General features: G+C 36.1%; 2 protein-coding genes across 4 annotated transcripts in view; one reads left to right on the top strand and one right to left on the bottom strand.

Moving 5' to 3' along the window:
- Positions 1-23,093, bottom strand: part of HS2ST1 (heparan sulfate 2-O-sulfotransferase 1) — a 198,062-nt gene extending 174,969 nt beyond the window's left edge. For both annotated transcript variants that reach the window (XM_061186365.1, XM_061186366.1), the window contains exon 1: positions 22,793-23,093. In XM_061186365.1, the coding sequence (XP_061042348.1) occupies positions 22,793-22,916 (124 nt within the window). In that variant the 5' untranslated portion in view covers positions 22,917-23,093. The remainder of the gene's footprint in view (positions 1-22,792) is intronic.
- A 744-nt stretch (positions 23,094-23,837) lies between these two features.
- SELENOF (selenoprotein F) overlaps positions 23,838-25,054 on the top strand; it is a 37,137-nt gene continuing 35,920 nt past the window's right edge. Inside the window, exon 1 of one of the 2 annotated variants that reach the window (XM_061186367.1) lies at positions 23,838-23,952. In XM_061186367.1, coding sequence (XP_061042350.1) covers positions 23,878-23,952 — 75 coding nt within the window. In that variant the 5' untranslated portion in view covers positions 23,838-23,877. The remainder of the gene's footprint in view (positions 23,953-25,054) is intronic. The other variant, XM_061186368.1, reaches the window with a different exon arrangement.

Below are 25,054 nucleotides of genomic sequence, written 5' to 3' on the forward strand. Positions count from 1 at the left end.
TTTGTAGGTCCTTTTCTTCTCTTGTGTTTCCCACTTAGAGAAGTTCCTTTAACATTTGTTGTAGAGCTGGTTTGGTGGTGCTGAATTCTCTTAGCTTTTGCTTGTCTGTAAAGCTTTTGATTTCTCCATCAAATCTGAATGAGATCCTTGCTGGGTAGAGTAATCTTGGTTGTAGGTGCTTCCCTTTCATCACTTTAAGTATATCATGCCACTCCCTTCTGGCTTGTAGAGTTTCTGCTGAGAAATCAGCTGTTAACCTTATGGGAGTTCCCTTGTATGTTATTTGTCATTTTTCCCTTGCTGCTTTCAATAATTTTTTTTTGTCTTTAATTTTTGCCAATTTGATTACTATGTGTCTCAGCGTGTTTCTCCTTGGGTTTATCCTGTATGGGACTCTCCGCTCTTCCTGGACTTAGGTGGCTATTTCTTTTCCCATGTTAGGGAAGTTTTCGACTATAATCTCTTCAAGTATTTTCTCTGGTCCTTTCTCTCTCTCTTCTCCTTCTGGGACCCCTATAATGCGAATGTTGTTGCGTTTAATGTTGCCCCAGAGGTCTCTTAGGCTGTCTTCATTTCTTTTCATTCTTTTTTCTTTAGTCTGTTCCACAGCAGTAAATTCCACCATTCTGTCTTCCAGGTCACTTATCCGTTCTTCTGCCTCAGTTATTCTGCTATTGATTCCTTCTAGTGTATTTTTCATTTCATTTATTGTATTGTTCATCTCTGTTTGTTTGTTCTTTAATTCTTCTAGATCTTTGTTAAACATTTCTTGCATCGTCTCGATCTTTGCCTCCATTCTTTTTCCGAGGTCCTGGATCATCTTCACTATCATTATTCTGAATTTTTTTTCTAGAAGGTTGCCTATCTCCACTTCATTTAGTTGTTTTTCTGGGGTTTTATCTTGTTCCTTCATCTGGTACATAGCCCTCTGCCTTTTCATCTTGTCTATCTTTCTGTGAATGTGGTTTTTGTTCCACAGGCTGCAGGATTGTAGTCTCAATGTGTTTTCAATAGTCATCATTTTCCAAAATCATATGAGAATTTTAGGTTAATTAATTTTCTCATACCCAAATATGCTGAAATAAGAAGACAGCCACCAGCCTTTCCCCAAGTGACATCAATTACTCTGCGTAGAACATTAAATATAACTTTCAATCTAATTGGACTTCCTACCATAGTCTACTGAATTTGAAAATAACATATGAGAAGTTACGTAAAGAAGCTTTTAAACTTGTACATTTGGTAAGCAGTAATTAAGTATTTAAATGAGGAATCTTTTTTAGTAACGTTTGCACCCACAACTTCAAATATCTCTGTTCAGGTTTTGAGAATGAAAGAAATAGGACTAGAATGTACATAGTGGATTTACAAAACTCCTTGTGAAAAACCAGTGCTAGCAAGAAATGGACTAACTGGGATTTTATTCATCTCCCTGAATTATGTAAGTTGTGGGGCTGACCAAGTGAACAGTTATTTCTCTGCCTATCTTGTTACTTTCTGTATTTTGAAGGAAATAACAGCTCACTATTAAAGGCAGTTAATTGTTAAGCCTTTTGGTCTTTTGACCAAATCTGGTAAACAACTTTCAAAATATAGGTAGCATTAACAACACCTATTTTAAGGTGACTATGGTAAACTCAAAAACATAATTTAAAATATTCATGATATATTAGTCTTGTAACTATGACAAGAATTTTCAGGTGCTTAAAAAAAACAAAAAAAAAGTTATTGCGCATTCTAATCGAGTAGGTCCAGTATGAGTCTCTAGAACAGAGGTTTTCAACCTTACGTGCACATGAGATTCACTGAGGGAACTGAGGCCCAGGCAACACCCCAGACCTATCAAATCAATCTTTGAAGGGTGGGACCCAGGCACCAGCACCAGCAAACTTTTGAAAGTTTCCAAGGTGATTCCCACAGGTAACTAAGGTAAGGTTGTGAACCACAGCTCTAAGATCCTAACAGTATAAACCTGATTTCGGTATCCCACAAAGAGAAATCACAAACACACACATGACATGCAGTAAAAAAATTAAGTAGTCTGCTTTTTTTGTAGGACAACACACAGTAACTTTTGTTTCTGTGAGCCTGACACACTTCAGCTCAAATGAACTTTCCCACCACAAAAACAAACTCTCAACAAATCCATCAGATACAAGAGATAAGCCATAGAACTAGGAGGAATGAAAACACCTTCCTATACAACTGATGGCTGTACACACTTGCAGCAACTAGTCTGTACCCTGAAATAAGTGTGAGATGAAACATTTATTTTTCCTAAGGACTTATATTTGACTCTTGTCCTTAACGAAATTGTTGATAAAAGTCCAAATGGTAATGATGAAAATTCATCCCTATCAATGAGAAAACACCTCATCTGAAAGCAAACCTCAAGAAGCCCTCCTACACATTTTATACAGCAAGAAATTTAAATTAATCTATTTACATAAACACTTCATAATTATATATATATATATTTTAAAAAAACAACACTTAAGTTTTACATATGTTCAGGTACTAATTAGTATTCAGAAGGAAAGACCATACAGAAACTCAAATCCAGTCTTCTCCCTTAAAGGAAGTTTCTTTTACAAGTTGAATTACATTTTTTTTCAAAGCAGCCTTTACTTTGTCATAATGGTAGTTTGCATTTATACTGTTTTGACATTTCCTAGGCTCTCTAAGAATCAATCCAACCAACATCTCTGTGAGGTGGATACTAATCAGTTACCCACATATTATTCTCAGCTCCTTATTTCTAAGACTGAAAAACTTACTCATAAGCAGTTACTGAACTGAGCCAAGGTGAATGAGACAAATAAAGGAATATGTGAACACTTGCCAACATTCACTATTTTGTTGTTCTGTTTTGTCTTACTAATCCACCCCACCCCAACCAAAAAAAGGGAAGTTATAACATGTGAACATTTATCCCACTGTTTTTCATAACTGGGGTACCACAAAATCTATGTAGGGAGTCCTCGCCTACCAAAAACAAAAACAAAAACAAAAACCTGTCAAAAGAGAGCAAGTATAAAGAACTCAATTGGGAAGAGAATGAAAAACTGAAGAGAAATGGACAGGAGGAATTATTCACAGCAACTTAACTGAAAGTGATTGATATTTTAAGTATTAGGGAAAAAGATTCTCATTAAAAAATTAAGCAATGGTGCTTTAATCAAGTCTAGAAGATATCCCATTCCCATACAGAAAAATCTATATACACTTTAATTTCCAAATTTCAAGCTGTTTACAACTAAGTAAATAAGCTCACCCAGTTTCTCATTAACTTAGTGCAGAACTTCCAGAAAAAAGATGTCTCTACATACAGTCTATTTTCAAACATAAAACTGAATTACACTTCATACACTCTGTTCTACCAATGTATCTTTCCTTTGACCAGAAGAAATTAACATATAATCTTACCTTTCTTTCCAGAGGATTTCCAAGTATTAATGCTATGGCAACAGCTCAGTGTAAAGCATGCAAAGCTAAAAACATTTAACAAGTGATCTAGTTAGATCTCAGAGAATGACTGTTGTTTGCATACACATGTAACAAAGGTTAATGACAAAAGTAAAATACATTTTAAAGAACTTATTACGTTAAGATCTGTAAGCACAAGTGTGGTTTTTACAGCTTCTACCTAATGAAGTCACTTAAATAAATGTAAGAAAGGTAGAAGAGAAGGTACCAATGAATGCCAGTGCAGAAGACAAAAGTACCCAAAGGAAACAATATAGCTATACTAAAACTGAGCAGCTCAGATTTGAAAGGAATATATAGGCACAAGATCTAAGAAAACGCAATGTGACAAGGACAAATACAAGAGTGACAAAGAATTAAGAAAACTGTTAAAGACTGCAACTATAAATTAAAAATTAACCCTTTTCCCACAAATACCAGCTAAAAAATGTCAGAGAAGGAAGCATTCCTACACTGGGAAGGAAGCTAAGTAAAACGTCCTTTATGGCTCCTTTCAAATAAAAGATACTATTATTTTATGATTCATTCACTCTAAGTCACAGTAAAACCTTGACATCATCTAAAGTCATCAGAAATAAGAAAGAATGCATACTAAACTTAAACCGCAGAGGAATTAACTTTTAATGTTCCTCAAAAAGGTAACTATACACTGTTCTTCATAATTAAGTATAAAATAATTTCAGTGGACTACCACACTTAAGTCTACACCCATCTAACTAAAAACATTTTGACATATTTAGATACTCAGTATTGGCTATACCTCCCAACAAATACCTGTGGAATGAAGAAAGGGAGGGAGAGAAGAGCAGGCTTAAGTACTTCCATCCTTTAAAAAACAAACATATATTTTTGACATCTACTTAAACACTAAAATATCAGTTTGTAAAAACTGTTTTATCTGAGTTCTAGAAAACTTAATTTATTCAATTCTCTGCCACTTCCATAGAATAAATGCATGCCCTAGAATCAAATTCATCTGAGTACCTTAATATTCATCTTTTCTACTGCTATAGGGGTTAATATGAAAGAATGGTTAAATGCAAAATGAATACAAAATTTGAATACTTGGGTTTGAGTCCCCTCCTAAACTATGTGACCTTAAGCAAGTAAACTATTTAACCTAAGCCAATTACTACTCATCTGTAAACAAGGAAATGTTGACACCTGTCTTAGGAAATTGTGAGGATAAAATGCGATGATTCATTTAAGGTGATTAGAATTCCTGAAACATGGTAAAAGCACTCATTACCTATCAATGATTAATTTTAATGCCAGATATTAGTGAAATCAATATTATACATTTGTAGCTAATATTCCTTAAAGGTAAAGCCCAAGGAAAGTTATGTAAAAATCAAGCACAAAATAAGTAAAATTTAGAAACCCTGCCAATGCAAGATGGCATGCTATAGAAAGAAACAAAAATAACATTATTAGCAAATGAGAAGATTACATTCCTAAGAATGAAAGCAACAGAAAAACCTTTAGAATTTAAAATCTATTTAAAAAGTAGCTTCCTGAAAATTAATAACATTCTCACTCTCCAGCAAAGAGAAGGAAAAGAGAAAAAAAAAAAAGAAAAGGGCGGTGGGGGTGGGGGTGGGGATGGGAAGAAGTGTGTAGTGGACGGCCATTCCAATAATATCAGAGAGAGATTTTTTTTTTTTAAAGAATGCATGTAAAAATTGATGAAATCCAAGTAAAGTCTATAGTTAATAGTATACCAATGTCAATTTCCTGGCTTCGATAATTGTACTATAGTTTTATAAGATGTTATCACTGGAGGAAGCTAGGTTCAAGGTACACAAGAACTCTGTACTATATTTGTGCAACTTCCATTAGAGTCTAAAATTATTTCAAAATAAAAAGATTTTTTAAATGCAGAAAATACATCTCACGAGAAACTTGTGTGACTGAGACAAAGTAAATTATAAACTTCCAAAATGTAAAAGAAGACCTGAATAAACAAAGAGAAATATGTTTCCAGATGGGGAAGTCCAAACATAACACTATCATTCTAATCGTATTACTAATCTTAAGCAGTTCTATTTATAATATTAATGTTTTTTTCTTTTATTTAACAAAACAATTCTGAGGTTCAACTAGAATAATAAATAGACATGTAAAGCAAAGAATCATGTAGGAAGGATTAACCATACCAGGCACTAAAGAATATAAGCTGTTAAGAACTGAAAGTAGTATAACCCTAACAAGAATTATTAGACAAAGCAGTGAAACAGGATGGCCCACAAGCATACCTTATTCCCTATATCCTCACAAAACTAAATTCCAAATGGACTGAAAAATAAAAGCCAAAAAATAAAAGAATAAAATTACATGACAATTTATAAAATATCATTAAGGGTTTCTGGTCTGACATGTAAAGTGCTTACAAGTCATTACTACCATTCTCACAACAAGAAAAAAGCTGAACAAACTGAAAATCAACAACTCTTCTTAGATCCATCAGAGAATTGAGGTCCAAGGCAAACTGCTGCCCTAAAACTGGAGAGACAGAGAATCACAGCTTACAGGGAGGAGAAACCCACAGTTTGGGGCCAATATCCTTAGGAACACTTAAACTATAATTGACAACTTGCTGAAAGTTCAGTGTGAACTAGCTTGAGAGCTAAAAACTCAGGGAATGGGCACTCTTTCCTGAGTTTTATCTCCAGGTGCACCAACAGGTTCCATTATGAAGATCTGAGAAAAATCCCCTCATACTTTTAGCAGAGGGGGGAATAACTATTTTAAAAATAGCCCAGCACTCTCTCTGTTCTCCATAACAAAGTCCTGCCCTCAAAGGAAATTTTTTACCGAAGACTAACCAACCTGGGGGAAGGAAAATACCTTATTTCCTCTCTAGCCTTCCTGACTCACCTAAATGTTTGAGGAGGACTGGAGCGCTAAGAACTACTCAGGAAAGTCACAGCCAAGAAACAGAGGCTCACTAAAAGACTGAGACCTAATCATAGGATTATAGAATGCTTCCTCTCCTCCACACCTCATCTACCATCAATAAAGCTCCTATATGAGAGTATAGCGGGAAGAACTACAAGCCTCAGGAATTACTAAGGAAGCCCAAAGACAACAAGCACAAAAGAGGACATTTTAGCCTCTGACACCACAGTTACAGCAAACAATAAACTCCTAGCCAGTTAACATAAAACCTCACACTAAAGGCCTATCTACCTCTGTTCCTTTCAGTCAATACACTATGTCCGGCTATCAACAAAAAAATTATAAGGCATGCTAAAATGCAAAAAAACACAGTCTGAAGATACAAAGTAAGGATCAGAACCAGACTCAGATTTGACAGAGACTTTTAGAATTACCACACTGAGAATTTAATAACTATGCTTAATTAATGCTAAGAACTTTAATGGAAAAAGTGGACATCATGCAAAAACTGGTAGATAATGTAAGCAATGTAAGCAGAGACATGAAAGCCCTATGAAAGAGTCAAAAGGAAATGACAAAAATCAATAACACTGTAACGGAAATGAAGAATGCTTCTGATCAGTTCATCAATAGACTGACACAGCTGAGAAAAGAATCAGTAAGCTTGAAGATACGTCAATAGAAACCTCCCAAACAGAAAAGCAAAGAGGAAAAAAAAATCAAAAACACAGAACAGAATGTCCAAGCACTGTGGGACAACTACAAAAGGTGTAACTATGCATAATGGGAATATCAGAAGAAGAGAAAAAACAGAAAAAATATTTGAAGTACTAATGGCTGAGAATTTTCCAAAATAAATGATAGACATTAAACCACAGATCCATGAAGCTCAGAGACCATGAAGCAGGATAAATACAAAAAAAAAAAAAACCCTACACTTAGGCATATCATATTCAAACTGCAGAAAATCAAATACAGAGAAAATCTTAAAAGAAGCCAGAGGAAAAAACACCTTACCTAAGAGGAACAACATTGAGCATTACACCAGTATCCTCTTCAGAAGTCATGCAAGCAAGAACAGACTGAAGTGAAATATTGAGAGTCTTGAAAGGGAAAAAACAAACAAACAAACAAAACAAAAATAATACCAAACTAGAATTCTGTATCCAGCAAAATCATCCTTCAAAGGTAAAGGACAAATCAAGATTTTTCTCAGAGAAACATAAATTGAGAGAATTTGTCACCAGTGGACCTGCCCTGCAAGAAATGTTAAAACTTCTTCAGAGAGACAGAAAATGATGTATGTCAGAAACCAGATTTACATAAAGAAAGGAAGAGCCCTACAGAAAGAATAAATTAAGGTAAAATACCATTACCACATATTTAGAGAAGATTTTATACACACACACACTTATTTATTTATTTAATCTTCACTTAAGACATATAACCAAAGGCAAAAAACCTAAAGGATAAATGATTTTGACTATATCAAAATCAAAATCTATTGCATACATAAAAATACCATGAACCAAATTAAAAAGCCAACTACTATCTAAGGAAAATTATGAAAATAGTCTTAATACATTTTTTTTTAAACAAAGCATCCACAGTTTGGAAAGGGAGAGAATAAAGGATCAATTACTTTGAATATAAAATAAATGGGTATATTACATTAACCGTGTGAAATTTTATGTACTATACCATGGACAACCAGAGGAATGTTTAAAAAAAAAAAAAAAGGCAACAACTCTCCTCAAAACTATCTTTAATTTAAGCTTTGGCAATTTCATATTAGCCTTTAATGTTAATCTAACAGCACTTATTTTGAATTATATATGAATACTGTAGCTTAGAAATGTCAAATCAATCCATATTTTTCTTATATTAATCAGCCATAAACTACTTTATCAGATTTTCTTAAAAACCATCAAAGAAAAAGATTACTTACATATCATAAATTCTTTTTCAAATTACAAATTTGAAATTACAAATTACATGATCTTAAATTCTCTGTCAAAATGTAATTAATAATCAATATATAAAGTTCTACCTTGATGGGTTTCACAATGAAAACAACCTTAAATCACAATCAGCGCCTCCAGTATCCCAGTAAGAACAGCATCATCACAAATCATTTATGCTACAATATCCCAGACTCAGTTCTTATAATTAGTTTCCTGATCTTCCCAAACTATCCTTGTTATTACTAAATTAATAAGACTTTCCCACTTTTATTCTGTGACCAAAATGCAAGTATGGAATATGCTTTCCCTGGCTCCTTAAATAAAAAGGCAGCAGATACACTATTACTCCAAAATTTACCTCAGAGTCTGAAGTAAGGATTATATTTCATTGTTGTTGAAAAGACAATCTATAGAAAACTTTCTGGTATTTTAATACCTCAATGTTCAAAAGAAAATGGGCTAAAAAACCTAAAATGGCAGTTAATATTTACACAAATACTTCTTTTCCTACTTCAATCTGTCTTCTTCTCTCTTTCTATATTACATGTACATCTGTAAATCTCCTCAACAATTTTTCAGGACAAGATAAATGAATACTAAATGTGGAAAAAAAAAAAGACAGTAACTTCATATGAGGATAGGGGAAGATTAGGTGAAATGCAAAAAGTTTACAGAGTTCTTCAATTCTATCATCTTCAATTCTGGATTGGCAAACTCACTAAGAAATAAATTAAGAAAAGTCTTAAATGTGCAGCTAAAATGTAAGTAAATAGAGCTCCCAACAAATTCAGCATCTTGGTCAAAATGTTTTCACTGCTAATTAGGAAAATTAAAAGTTTTATGTTTCATAAACATAAAAGTTACTATAATATGCAAATCAAATCACTGCTTACTTATGAAATTGTGTATAGCAATTTTATGTTAAACCTTTAGCATGGCTGACCAGTACTTAAGAATAACATTCTAATGCCAGAAAAAACAAATAGCAATAATATATGATGAAAGAGGTGCTCACACCACAGTTTATTTCTCAAAGCCTCTATCACTCTGGCCTACGAAATTTTCTGATTGCAGAATGGCAAATAATTGTTGACCTGAGTTAAAAAAAAAAAAAAAACCTTTGAAGCTCTGTATAAGCCAAGAATTCTGGTCTTTGGGATTCTTATGATCCCAGCAATTAATATAAAAGTACAACCTACTGTATTCTATATCTGAGTGAAAAAATAAGAAAAAGTTGAAATTCCTAAATTAAAACTAAGGATACAAAGCACGTTTTCCCTCTATTTGAGAATATGACAATGAATCACTGTGGGAAAACTGACAATAAAGGAACTACCACGTAAAACTTTTTCCATAGTGGAGAAACAGGCTTTTTTCCTTCACTAATTTGACCATCATTAATGCTTTTTTTAAAAAAGTACTTAGAATCTAAGGAGTTATTTTATACATATATGCACATACACACACACACTGAAATTCCTTTCACAATCCAAATTTAATCTGCCTTTTTTAAAACATGTATCCTCAAACGGCCAAGCTGGCAAGGACTAGTAGGAAGAGGGAAGAAAGTTTGGTCATGTTAAAAGGCCAGGGCTGGAACTTCCCTGGTGGCACAGTGGTTAAGAATCCGCCTGCCAATGCAGGAGACACAGGTTCGATCCCTGGTCCGGGAAGATCCCACGTGCCACGGAGCAAATAAGTCCACGTGCCACAACTATGGAAGCCCACGCGCCTAGAGCCCGTGCTCCGCAACAAGAGAAGCCACCGCAATGAGAAGCCGGCGCACCGCAACGAAGAGTAGCCCCCACTCGCCACAGCTATAGAAAGTCCGCGTGCAGCAACGAAGACCCAACGAAGCCAAAAATTTAAAAAATAAAAGGCCAGGGCTATTCTATAATTTACATGAAAGTAAATAGATGTCTATCTTTAAGAGCAAATAATCATATGAATTCACAGTGATTATTACTCCTTCCTAAGAGAGGAAAGAAATGAATAGCTAATCTGAATGTCAAATCTATAACTCATGCAACATCGTCATTTGATTTATCTGAACACTTACCAGACAACTGTGATCCTATGAGGTAGGGCACTGCGGAAAGCCTACAGCAGGAAGAAATGTAAAGTCTAAACTACGTTAAACCAAAAGACAACAATATCAAAGAGAAAGCAGGTGTATTATTATCACTATTAACAACAACTTAAAATTGTAGTTTTTATACTTTACAAACATTTTCACATTCTTTATACCATTTGAAGATTATGTGATCTTCCCAGTAACTCTCTGAGAACAGAATAAGCATCCTTCATATTAAGTAAGTTACAAATTTATAAAATACCTAAAATATGCCAAGTACACAATTAGTATTCAACAACTGTTGGTTATTACTGCCTGTTACAGTAGAAGGTTTAGAGGTCATGATGGCTTGCCATTGGTGGGAAAGGCAGAAAACCATTTAAGAAACATGGGTCCAAGGGCAAAGTAGGGGAAGATTCTAAACAAGTAAAAAAAAGACCAAAGGGAAGTCAAAGTGGTCATGAGGAAGACTAGATTATAACTAGTCACAGGCTTAATTAGTCACAGAGTTCCAACCAAGCGCAAAAGCAAAAAAGGCACATAATGACATCTCATTGATCAGACATTCCTAGAGAGGCTCATCCCAAGTCAAACAGAAACTATCATCACTAACTATACCCAGGTTCAGAAGCAAAAAGTCATACATACCCCTAATTTTCCTCGTATTTTGAGACACTAAAATAGCATCACAAGTTTGCTTTTTTTCTTTGTTTTAACCTTCAAAACATGAAGGGAAGATAAGATATTTATAGTGTAGAGGACAAAAATGAATGGTTTTTATTCTATCCTCTTCAACAAAATGAAGAAGCTGTCTATTAAAACATACCTTAAGATCATGTCAAGTCAGTCTTTCTAATCAGCTCTTCTATGCAGGAAGCAACAGAGCTAAGTTGGTTTTCTGCCAGATGTATAACACACTGGGAACATGTAACACTTTATTAAAGAGATGGGTGCATTTTGTTAAAAAGCAATAGAACTATGGTGAAGTAAAAAACACTGGCAACTGAAAGCAGCTTTCTAACATCCAAATACAAAATAATCATAAATTTCTCAGTCATATTTGATCAAGAATCTTAGTGTCAAATCTGATTGCTGAACTAGTTTCAGTTTGACATGGACAAAGCTGAAATAACTAACAAATGCAAGGCTGAAGGAGGATTTTATTGATTTTATTTAAATCCAACAACTCAATTTGCTCAAAGCTCCAATATTTCTCCAAATATTCAAAATATACTTCTTATCACTAAATTCTTAAGATATTGTCCTTTTCTATCATACCTTAGAAATGTAAAGAACCATAAACAGCCCTAATTAATCACCAAGCTCTTTGAAAAAACAGCAATATGGAGAATTTACAACTCTCTTTATTGAAGACCAAATAAAAAGTCATTTTTTGCAGTAGGATTTTAGTTATAATGTTTATGCTGTGCAGCTAGTTTTTTTTTTTTTTAAACTTCATATATTTTTTAAGTTACTATTAACTAAAATAAAAGTATACTGTAACAAGGCATTATTTTGAAAGCACAACAGTAACAGAGAACTCAAAACAGAATTCATTGTTTAAAGACAACTATGGAGAGCTGGATACCAACACCTACTGACTTATTTATCAGGAAAAAAATCAACTAGATTGACCAGGCCATTTCCCATACTGTTTTGCTTCAAAGCATAAAGGGAATATATACCAGGAGCATGTTATCAATGAACCAATAACATCTCTAAATTATATTCATTAATCAACTCAAGCATAATTTATGATTAGAAATAAATATGCCAAGAGCTGGTCTGTACCTGCATAACCCCTTAGCCTCATTCCATAACCATACTGAGCAAAATTTTAAGGTATTTTCCAACTCAGACACCATCTAATGAATCTCTAAATTCATTTTTGTGTGCTTTACTGTACAAATCACTTATTTTTAGCTATGTCACAAACTTAGGAATAAATAATAGAAACATGTAAGGTGATATGTGATAAGGTGACAATGGATGATTCCTAAATTCTACTGGAATTTAGCAAAATGGGCATTTCTTTCCCTCTAAATCCAGTTTTAAATTCTTATATAAGTACCAAATAAATTTGCAATTTTTCAAACCACGATCTCCCAAAAGGAGAATCCAACAATTTCAATTAAAAATGGTTGTCCCTGACACTTTATAGTACCAATAGGGATTCAGTACAACATAACTATCTTTAGCAAGAATTATATCATGCAAAGATGAAGATCTGGTAACTATAATAAAATTGTTCACCTTAAGGTAAACTAGGTACGCTTTCTGTTGATGCAACATAATGATCACAACTACTACTGGTACCAACATCCCTTATGACTTCCTTCTCTACTACTTTGCTTGCAATAGGGGTATTACAAAAGGAATACAGGAAAGAAGAGGACTATGCATCCACCCATCCCAGCAAGGATGTGATCAATTAGCTCAAGAACCATACTGACAGGAAAAGCAGAAACCTCTTCTAGAGCCAGAGACTTCATTGCCCAGTTTGAAAGAGCCTCCACTTGGCTCAGCTGCATCTAAAGGGATGAAATAAGAACTGGTGTCTTGAAGTTAGAGTAAAATTGGTAACAGGCAAAAGAATTAACTAAAGTCCTCTTGAAACTTCAATGCGGAAGGAAGGAGATACAGCTATTGTGGGTAAGACTTGCCTCTAACTTTGAGTAAGCAATTTACTAAGGGCCTGTGTGCAACACCATGCTAGAAATTATAAGGAAATAGAGAAGGATAAAACATTATTTTGCCCCTAAGTTTATAATATGAGTTTTAGTTGTCAATCGTAATTCAACTTATCCAACTTCACTACTTTCCCCTAAGTCAACCTAGGGACACACAATCAAAGATAACTAGGCCACCTGGCTTCCATTTCCAGCCAAGATGGAGCAACAGGGGATTTATCCTCCCACCTGAAACAATTGAAAAAGAACAGATAAAATATATAACAACAATTTTCAGGCACTGAACTTTAGACAGGAAATCAGTACAGGATGGTGATCCTTAAGAGAGAGAAAAGAAATGAGGTGAGTCATATGACTGTTTGAAGACAGTTTCCAGGCTACAGCACAGAGAGGGGGAACTCAGAGCCCAACAGTCTCCCTAACTTAAGGAGCCAGAATTGGGAGTTCAGGGAGGCCAAGGTAGCTGGCGTTTGCTGGGCAGAGTAATAAAGAAGACAAAGCTGCAAAAAGAGAATTTTCAGCAGAGTACCAATCAGTGCATACGTATGAAGAAACTGAGGTCACCCAAAAGGGGCAGGTGGAAAAATTTCTAGGATTCACTCAACCACCATTCCCACTAGCCAGGGTGGGGAAACCTTGTAATACACAGGGCACTGGGTAGAGTACTCTGAAACGAACTGCAAGGGTACTGCCTCAGTAGTGGGGCAAAATTAATCATAGACTAAAGGTTATCCTCATCCCATCTAACAAACTTAAAAGCAAACCTAGAAGGATCCAACTGTTTCAAGGTAAGTTGAATGTGTCCCAAAACAAAGCCTAAGAATATGTTTAGGAATCTGAAAATATTCAGCACCAAAAAGGGTACAATTCATAATGTCTGGCATCAAATTAAAACTTACCAGGCATGTAAAAAAAGCAGGAAAATGTGATCCATAATAAAGAAAAAAATAAATCAATAGAAAGCAATCCCGAAATGACACAGATAACAGAATTAGTAGACAAGAACATCAAAAGAGTCATTATAACAATATTCCATTTGTTCAACAAAATAAAGTAAAAGCATGTTAAGGAGAGAAACAGAAGTCTTTTTTTGTTTCTGTTTTTGTTTTTTAAGATCCAAAATGAACTTCTAGAAATGGAAAAGAAATGCCTAAGATGAAAAATACACTGAATGGAATTAAAAGCAGATTACATACCACAGAAGAAAGCATTGGTGAATTGAAGGCATAGCAGTAAAAAACTATTTAAAACAGTACAAAAAGAAAAAAGACTGGGAAAAATCAATAAAACATCACTGAACTGTTATGACAGCTAATGTAGCCAATATACGTGTGATCTGAGTTCCTGAAGAAGAGAAAAGGTACATAAAAACTATATGAAGTAATAATGTCCAAAGCTTTCCAAATTTAATGAAAACTATAAACCCACAAATCCAAGAAGCTCAACAAACCCCAGGCACAAAAAAGTGAAGAAACTACAGCAAGTCCCATTATAATTACTTAAAACCTAGTGAAAATCTTAAAGGCAGTCAAAGGGAAAAAAGGCATTATGTACAGCCTAACAAAGGTAAGAACAATGGCAGTCTTCTCATCACATAATGCAGGCCAAAAGACAAGGGAGCAACATCTTTAAAGTACTGAAAGAAAAAATGTCAACCTAGAATTCTATACCCAACAAAAATTTCTTACAAACAGTAAGACAAAGACTTTTTTAGACATACAAAAGTGAAAAGAATTCGTCACCAAGTAGATTTTCAGTACAAGTAATTTTAAAAGATATCCTTCAGGATGAAGGAAAAGAGTACCAGATGGAAATCTGCATCTCCACAAAGAAATGAAAAGCATTGGGAATGATACATGTATGAGTAAATATAAAATACTATAAAATTTGTTTAATCTTTTTAAAAGATAACTGATTGCTTGAAACAAAGATAATAACAATGTATCATAGAACTTATATGTACAAGTGAAATATATAATAGTGAAAAACCAGAAGAGAGAAAATGGAAGTACAATGACTAAGGTTCTTATACTATACCTTAAGTAGTATAATGTATACCATAAACCCTAAAGCAACCATTAAAAAAACACAACAAACAGCACTGCTAATAGGTCATCAAATGAGATGAAATAGAATCAAAATCATCAGTTGATTCTAAAGAAGGCAGAAAAACAGAAAAAGGGGAACAGATGGAACAAAAAGAAAACAAACAGTAACTCAGACTCAAACCACATCAATAATTATATTAAAAGTAAATGCTCTAAACACCCTCATTTATGAGAGATTGTGAAATTGGATACAAGCTCCAACTACTTGTTGCCTACAATAAATCCACTTTAAATAGATTAATACTAAAAGAATGGGAAAGATACACCACGCTAACACTAATCAAAACTGAAGTGACTATATTAATAACAGACCAAGTAGGTTTCAAGCAAAGAATATTACCAAGGACAAAGACCGTCATCTCATAATGAAAAAGGGGTTAATTAATCAAGAAGACAAGACAGCCCTAAATATTCATACAGCTAATCACAGTACTTCAAAAAAACATGAAGCAAAAAGTAACAGAACTCTAAGGAGAAATAGACAAACCCACAATCATAACCAGAGACTTCAAAACCCCTCTCTCTATAACTGATGGAACAAGCAGGTAGAAAGAAAATCAAGGATTCAGAAGACTGGAACAACTCGACCTGACAGTTACAGCATACTCTACCCTGTAACAACAGAATATACATTTTTCATGTTCACACAGAATATTAATCAAGACAGTTTATATTCTGAGTCACAAAACAAGTCTAAATAAATTTCAAGATTTATTCAAAAGGATTCAAAAAATTCAAATGTATGCCCTCACCTTCCATAGGACAGAGCTGCAACTAAGTCACTGCCAGCCAAAAAACCCATTTCCCAGCCTCCCCCCTTGCATATATTGATAGATGGTAACTAGTCCTCATCAAGAGACTGAGGGTAAAAGAAGTCAAAGAAGTTGAGAAAGGGGTACGCACCTCCTCACCCTTCTCTTTCCTCTTCCCCAGGCTGACAGCAGAGAGCTCCAAAGCCAGAGGGAATGGCATAACTACATGACAGAAAGTACCCAAGACCTTGAATAACTCGTGAAGAGGAAAACCATCCACCAAAATGATCACCTAAAACATCATGGGGAAAAAAAGGGTCATTTATTGTGTTTAGCCAATAAAATTGTGGACTTTGTTTTAAAAGCAGCTAGCATTACTCTAATTCTTAAGGAAGCTTCTAAAGAGTTTTATGCAGAGGAGTGACATGATTTTTTTACATTTTAAAAGGACCACCCGAACTGTTATATTAAGAATAGTCTGTAGTGAGGCAAGTGTGGAATCAAACAGACTAGTTAAGACATGGCAGTAATCCAAGGAAGAGATGATGGTATCTTGAATTAGGGTGATAAGAGTAGAAGTGTTGAGTAGTAGTCATATTCTAGAAATATTTTGAAGATAAAGCTAACAAGATATTTCTGACAGACTAGATGCAGAGCATGAGAAAAAGAAAAGTAAAACCCTAGCAAATGGAAGGATAGAGCTGTTATCAACTGAGATAAAGAAGGTCAGAGATAAAATGAGTTTGAGGGGTGGCGGTGTTGAGGCAGTGTACAGAGGTATCAGAAGGTTTGTTTTGGCCATACTGAGTTTGAGAAGTCTATTAATTACTCAAAGAAAATTTCAAGTAGGCAGCTCAGTTACATGAATCTACATGAATCTAATGTTTAGGAAATAGGTCTCAATTAGAAATACATATTTAGAAGCTGTCAGCATATAAGTCACAAACTAAGGAAGAGTAAATAGAGAAGAGTTCCAAGGACTGAGCCCTGGGGTATTCTTATGTTAAGGGGTTGAAGAGAAAAAAAAAGAATCTAACACAGGAGACAGAGAAAGACCAGTGATGGGGAAAGAAAACCAAGAGTATGATATACTGGAAATCAAGTAAAGAAAGTCTACCAAAAAGGAGGAAGTGATCAACTGTGTCAAGTTCTGCTGATTGGTCAAGTAAGACGAAGACCAAAAATTGACCGTAGGATTTAGGGAAGTTACTGGTGATTGTGGTAATCAGCGACAGTGAGAATAGACAATTTTTTAAAGTTTTACTGCTAAAGGAAGCTGAAATATGAGACAGAGGTTGGCTGAGAAAGAGGAGTCAAGAGAAAAATATCGTTTTGTTTCTGGTTGGGAGAAATAATAGCATGTTCACATGCTAATGAGACGAATCCAGCAGAAAGGGAGGAAATGATAACTATAGGAGAATGAGGGAAAACTTCTGGAACCACGTCTCTAAGTAGGTGAGGGAACAGAATCAGGTGCACAAGTGGTCCAACAGGCAGTTAATCTATAATTAACAGGAAGAAAGGCAAAGTACAGAAACGCAGTTACTAGTAGGTGGGCAGATAATTATAAATAATTAGGCTATAGTGAACCATTGATTATAAAGTCCATCTATAAGTACACCCTTCAAAAGTGGTCATTTTGGAGAGCAGTGTTTGAATATTCATTACTATTTCAATTTCACTAAGTGCCAAAATCTCTTAGAAGGCTTAACAGAGTGGTAAAGATATCCTGGGATTACTTTAATTGAGATCAACTGTAGCAGTTGACTACTCCATGGCACTAAATATCCTATCTAGGACTCATAAGTGAGACACCAATTAGCAATTCTAGAATAACTGCATTCCAATTAAACCATAAGTCCTCTAAACAGTAACTACTGTAAGGTTTGCAAACAATTTCATAAGTAGAGAAATCTATCATTCTTGGGAACATTTTACAGGTATGTATGGATTCAGGCACTTGTAAAAACTACCAAATTCCAAACAGCAGTCTCAACCTTGGCCCTGGAGTTAGTTCATTAGTTTAGGAGGGTTTTAAGAACATAGGGATTAACATAATTTTGACCAATGAAGATGCCTACATATCCATTCTGAGTTACTGTCCTCATTTAAAACATTATGTCTTAATGCATTCATAAATTTATTTAGTTGTGTTATAAGCATATGAACAACAAATATTATTTTAAATGCTTAGGCCATATAGAAAATAAAGTTATCAGGCACATAATTCTTACATTTATATAACAAAGGTTTCATTGACTGTTCCACCAGTCAGCATCAGCAACAGTGTGACCTCAAGATTCAGAAAGAACTACTTTGTAAAAGCAACCAATTCTGACATGCAGAGTTCTAAGTAACAGCTAAGTAACTAAGTAGTAACCTAAGTGACAGTGTTCATTTTGACTCCATGTTATCGACTGTACCTCATTAGAAAAATTAAGTTTGTATACATTTTAACAAAGTTTTTTCAATATAACCCAGAGAAATTGTTCATAACTAATGTGCTTGTATCCTAAATTTAACTCACAAGTTGCAAGTTGTAATATGTTAATATTAAAAACAAAAAACGCACTCACTCCATTAAATATAAACCATCTACTACAAATCAGTGATTCTTACCATTAAGGAGACTGCATACTCCTTTGCAAATCTGATGAAAGTTATGTATATAATTTCAGGGAATACATGGATGCCTTGAAGCCTATATATGGGTCCCTAAGATCTAAAGAATCTCTGATTAGTGGAAAAAACTGGAGTCCAAAATTGATCCAAGAACATATGAAAACGTAATATATGACTAAAAGAAGAACTGTAACATACAGTGGGGAAAAAAGATAAATTATTAATATAATATTTGCCATAAGTGGCCATTCACTGAGAGAAATTACAATAAACATATGACTGCTTTAAAGAGCTAAATTAAAAAAATTAAAGTAATAAAATACTAACAAAATATAGAGAATGAACATAATCTTGGTTGGGGGAAGTCTTCTCAAGCAATGTAAGGCAACTACTTGCCTAAATTCATAGATTTGACTGCATAAATTTTTTAACTTCTGTATAAGCAAAATATACCATAAAATCAAGGGACAAATGAAAGACCTGGAGAAAAACAGATACAAGACATAAGACAGATAAAAGATTAATACTTCTAATATATTTTTAAAGCCCTAAAAATTGGTAAGATAAACTACTACCCAATAGACAAATGAAAATGAACAAGTAAATGATGTTCAACCTAATTAGAAGTTGAGGAAATGTAAATCAATGCAACAACATACCATTTCACAGCTTCAGAATGGCAAAAATTAAAAGCTGACAGCATCCCATCCAGTGCTTGTATGTGTTGACAGTGCAGATTATTGTAACCCTTGGGAAATAAATTGTTTGGAAAGTAACAGATTTTAAAATCTGTTAAATTATAAAATACATATATCTTTTGTTCCAGTAATCCCTTAATAGGAGAATTTATCCTACTGAAAACACTACCAACAAATAAGGAGTTAAATAAACTTATATAAGGATGTTTCTTGTAACATTGTTTATAATACCAAGAAAGAAAATGGTAAAAAAAAATTTTTTTTTAAGTGGTGGGGGGAGAGATAAACTGAATGTTCATTATTGGCATAATGGCTGGAGAATTTATGATTCATGTATACTATGGAATAGTATACAGCTATTAGAATGAGTAAGTCAAATTTATATTTATTGACCTGGAAAGATATTCTATGATATTAAATGCAAAAAGCAAGATGCAAAGTAACGCGTATACTGCCATCCAATATTCGTTGAAAAAAAAAAAGATAAAAGAAAACTCTATTATGTGACATTGGTTTTTAGGAATTCCTGTTTACATACTTAATGTCCCAAGTGCTCAATGAATACACCTAAGTTTTGAATACAACTATCGCTCTATTAGAGATCTCACCATCAAAATATTCTGAAACCAAGGTGCATACAAAGCATTATCAGAAAATGCAATCCTTTGGAATCTTCTATAACAGAAAAGATAAACAACGAAAACTTTTAAGAGCAAAATGTTTAACTTTTTCTTTTTTTTAAGCCATAAATGCAAAGTTTAATAAATTTAACTACACTGTAAGTCAAAATTCTGTGTGACAGATGACACCACCAAAGTTTTTGAAAAGTGATAAATGTGTGTTTAAGTTTTTCTGATGCCAAAACAAAAATGCTTTTAATGTTGTGATTTTACCACTTACAGAAAACCACCACAGAGGTTTTTTTTCCCCTGTAGCAGAAATAAGCTATCTATTTCTGTCCTTTCATTGGGTGATATAATTATGTTCATTACACGGGTATGAACAAGCAACAGACATTACACTAAACTAATTCCTTTGTGTCAGAAATTGAATTTTCTAAGAATGACATTCATTCTTAGCAATAAATGCAATTAAACATTGGCATTACAGTTTAAAAATTCTATTCAAACTGCTACATCTTAGTGTAATGTCAATATAAAGTCCCAAGCAGCCTGGTATAATTAAAGGGGAACTTGATTTGGAATCAGACATACCTGGGTTCCAGTCCTGGCTCTGCCACTTACTAGCTATGTGGTCAAGTTATATAACCTCTGAACCTGTTCCCGCATCTGTAAAAATGGCTTTCTATGGTATTCTTGGAAGATTAAATAAGAATATCAAATATGAAAGTGTCTAGTACAGAGTCTGATTGTCAAAACATGCCTCCTTCTGTGTTCCTTTCCTAAGGAAGATTACTAACTGACAACATCTGTTTTAGTACTGCCTGTTTCATAAGACTTTTTTTTTAATCAAAAGACTGCTGATACAAAGTTATATATTTTATTTGTCATAATTTTGCATCTCCATTAGCTCCTTCTAGTGTTTTGTATCTGAGGCTCCTTTTCAAGAATTATTTAGTTCAATCCATATTTACTATTTCTAATGGAATATAAAGGTTCCTTTCCTGTAAAAAATCACGAAAAAACAGTACTACCTGTGGCTTTCTACATCCTCAGGTAACTCTTTTTAAAATCATTAAGGTTGTGCCTACAGAAAACACTTTCAAGCATTATGGAAAAACAATGTTAGGCAACGAAGGAAAATTAAAATTTGAATTATCCCAACCCACTGTAATGTGTCTAGGAAATTCAAAGAGCAACACAACAAAGAACAAATACAAATTTTAATTTAATATAACTTTCAACTTTAAGAGGAGTCATTTTTTTCTCTGTAAAGCTGGATCATTAACCAGGCCACAATATGACCCTCAAAGCTGCTAAATAGATACAAACAAAAAGAGTATATTGGCCAACCTTCAATATTTAAAGTGAATATTTTTCCATCATACAAGACTCATATTAATAAAATCATAGTAAATAAAGTTGATATCTGTTCGAAACTGTACAGGGCAAGTTCTACCCTAGAGTTGAGGAGTGGAATTATTCCTAGCTCCTCTTCAAATTTATTTGCACTTCAGCTAGATTTATTTGATGCTCTTTAAAATGTCTCCAAGGCTTTTCGCAAAGTCTATCAAAACTGCAAATATTCAGCTACTATTTGTAATATTTCAATTATTTTCTGATACATTTTTCCTAAATATTAATCATCACCCACAGCAGCATCTGTTACTTCTTAGTCTAAATTATAGTGCTGCTGGTATTTTATTATTTGCATTTTGAAAAGTATTTTAAATGATTTTGAGGTGAAAGTGTATGCATAAAAATACTTCACATTACTTTTCCAGATTCAAATTACAGCCTCCTGACCTGATTTTTTCAGTGCCATGTACGTTTTTAAATCAAAATGTGCTGCTGACATTCTTTTAATACTCCCTCCCCACCCCGAGCTCTTCCCAAATGCCGAAGTTCCCTACTAATCTGAAAGTACCTATTATCTGTGCATTCTTCGGGTCTTTCACATCACACTCCAACTTTTTGTACTTCAGACCTCTTCCGTAAAGTAAGCACTGTTAACTCTTTAAGGTACTTAACCTATGGTAAACTTTTTGCACTCTTCCTTTCATAAACTTAAATCTCACTAAAGCAATTCCCCTTCAACCTTTCCTCCTAAATTCACTACACCAACATTGCCGCGAAGCAACGTACACACACATCCCTATTCTTAAGCTCAAAATAATGGCAGTTTAGCGCCGCTAAAAAAGAATTTAAATGCTTGGATGCCTCGTTTCAGTACCTCACGGAAGCTTTTTAGTTGCTTTCCTGTCCTACCTGGGCACAGCCTATTTCTCCCGTCAGTTGTGCGGTCCCTTGCTGCCCCCAGCACAAGAGTGCAACTCACTACAGTGTATTTCTTTTACTCACCGTCTTTCCAGCATCTCCCTCCATTTATGCGCCTCTATCCCTTCGCGAACCTCCCCATCCCCAAAAGATTCCGTAACCAGGTGCCCACATCTCAAATTAGAATACCCCTCGCCTGACACTGCCGAGGCTTTCCGTACGACTTCTAAGAGAACACGCAAGCCTGAGCGTTTCTGTCTCCTCCAACAGTCAGTACCCGCTCCCCAACGAGTTCGCTCTTATCTTGCTCTCTCCCCATGGAATGCCTACTTCAGGGTAACCCTTTGGCTCGGGGAAGCCCAACCTTGCAACCTCTGCCCCGTGACCTCGCGAGCCCAGCATACCACCCAAGCTTAATTCACACCATTCTTGGAGCTTGTGTTCTCGATGCCCCCAGTCCCATCTCTCTTTGCAACCTCTTTCAGCCTCCTGCCGAGGAGCCAGATCTCAGGTTAGACAAACGCCCACTTGCTCGGGTAGCACTGCCTCCCTGGCCCGGCCGCTTCCACACACCACTCAGCCCAGAGTGGCACGGCTCCTCACCTAGCTTCGACCGGGACTCCTCCAGTTTCTGGATCTGGTTCTCCAAGAAGAGCATTGCCACTGCGAAGGCCACCACCGCCAGCAGCTGCAACTTGGGCGGCATCATAATCCTGAGGAGCCCCATGAAACCCGCTGCTCGGGATCAAGACATACCGCGGGGGGCGGGGATCGGGGCCCCGGAGACTAGGGAGACGCCGGGAGGAGCCCACCGAGCCGGGAGAAAGGCAAGGAGAGGGCGACAGCGAGAGAAGCACCGCAGCGACCCCCCCTTCTCGCCTCCCCAGTCCCCCGCCCCCAGGCGCCAGCACCAACGCCGCCGGTGTCCGCTTCTCCTCGGCCGACTCCACGGCCGCCCCTCCAAAAGCCCGCGCAGCAAACACAGCGCGAAGCGGCTGCCGGGCTCTCGCTTCCCTCTACTGCCTCAGTCCCCGAGCCCCGCGCCCGCCTGCCTGCCTCTCTCTCTTCCTTCCTTCCCTCCCTCCTTTGCTCGCGGCCGCGCGTTCCTCCGCCAACGTTGCGGCTGCGGCTGCGCCGCCCTCGGCCCCGCCCCCTGCCCATCCCCCTCGGCCACCATGCGCACGCATCCACGTACGCTGCTCAGCAACCAGAGGCTCCGCCCATTGCTCCCGTTCGCTTGTGCTTATTGGACCGAAAAACCCCAGCGCTTAGCTCTTGGCTCGTGTCACGGTTGGTTTCCTTTGCCTAAGGTGTCAACCAAAGCGGCATTCGATTGGGTAAACTTGGAGAAGGAGGCAGGCCGAAACTGGCGAAGGCGGGGCTTCTTGGCTGCTTGAGGAAATGTCGTGAATGAAAGGAAAGAGCCCGGGGCAGCACAGATTTGGGGAGTCTAGGAAAATGCCTGATATGGGTTATCGAAAGGACCCAGAGACTTCATATTTATATCAAATGTAAAGGTATTTGTTCACATTTAAGCTTCCATATACCCTTAGTTAATACCCGTCTCTGCAGAATAAGAGACTTGGTGGCAATGGCCTTTAGCAGCCTGTTTTGGATCAGGCTCTGGAGTAGACGCCCCGAGCAGAGGGGTCCTCGGGGCAGCCGGAGACCTACGAAAGATTGCACGTATGGCGGTCGGGATGGATGGGTGGCTTTTGCCGGCTTTTGGGCTGCGGCTGCTGCTGGCTACTGTGCTTCAAATGGTGAGTGGAGGTCACCTCCTCTGCAGCCCCAGGGCGAGTGGGAGGGATTGCGCCGAGGAAGACAGAACATTCGGTCCCTTTTGGGAGCCACAGTTCAAAAGGGTAGGAGGATTGGGCTTCCTCAGCGACTGCTGCGCCCAGAGTGCGACGTGGCTTAATTCCTCGTTTGATACTTACCTTTCCCGGTCCCGGGTTTCTAGCGGTTTTTTCTCCTGACTAGACTATCTTGAGTACAATTTGTAAGACACACCATGAACGAAAAAAAAAGGCACTAAGTTTTGCACAGGAATGAAGATTGTTTTTAAATTGGCAGAAATGCAAGGAACTATCGTTCCTTATGGCAAGGCTCCCAAATCTTAAAGCCCTGAGGTCTTTGGTCCAGGGTACACTTCCTTTTTACTTCTTTCTGTCAGTTGTTTGTGGTCTCTGTACGTCACTTTTAGACAGCCTTTAACCTCTGTTCTGTGGAATTCACATGCTGCTGGGTACACTTCAGTGCCATTTGTGATTTTAAACGACATTGTTGCAATAAAAGGAGCTATTCCATACTAAAGCATAGTTTATTTTTGAAATTGATTTTCTAAAATGATAGCCTTCATCTCGTTTAAAATCGGACGGTGTTTAACCAAGTTTTTATTTCGTTTTTATCCATTAACAGAACAGATGCGTTCTTTATCTTTGAATGGGGACAGGCTAAATTCTACTTATTTTCCTATTCACTCACAAACAACTTACTGTTTGTTAATTTCTCCTTAGAAGTTTTTAGTCCATGTTTATGTGAATAATAAAACTTTTTAATATACACTATGGTTGGAGTTTTTACAGGTGTCTTTTATCAGCCTAATTTTTCAGGAGTTCTCTGTATTGAGCCTGCTGAGAAGTATTCTCTTAGAGACCTGGTTTAATTAATTTATCCAAGGTTTGGAGAAGTGAGGGTCTATACCGAAGGCACCTACAAACACCTGGGCTTTTCTTTCATCAAGGAGTTTAAAGATCCTGCCTGTTTCCTTTTGTAACCTTACCTAAAAGGTGGATTCTTTACTTCTCTAATTAGCTTTACAGTACTCTATTATTCAGTCATTTGGTTCCTTAGAAATTACTG

The sequence above is a fragment of the Eubalaena glacialis genome, chromosome 3, assembly GCF_028564815.1.
Source record: "Eubalaena glacialis isolate mEubGla1 chromosome 3, mEubGla1.1.hap2.+ XY, whole genome shotgun sequence".
Classification (NCBI taxonomy): domain Eukaryota; kingdom Metazoa; phylum Chordata; class Mammalia; order Artiodactyla; family Balaenidae; genus Eubalaena; species Eubalaena glacialis.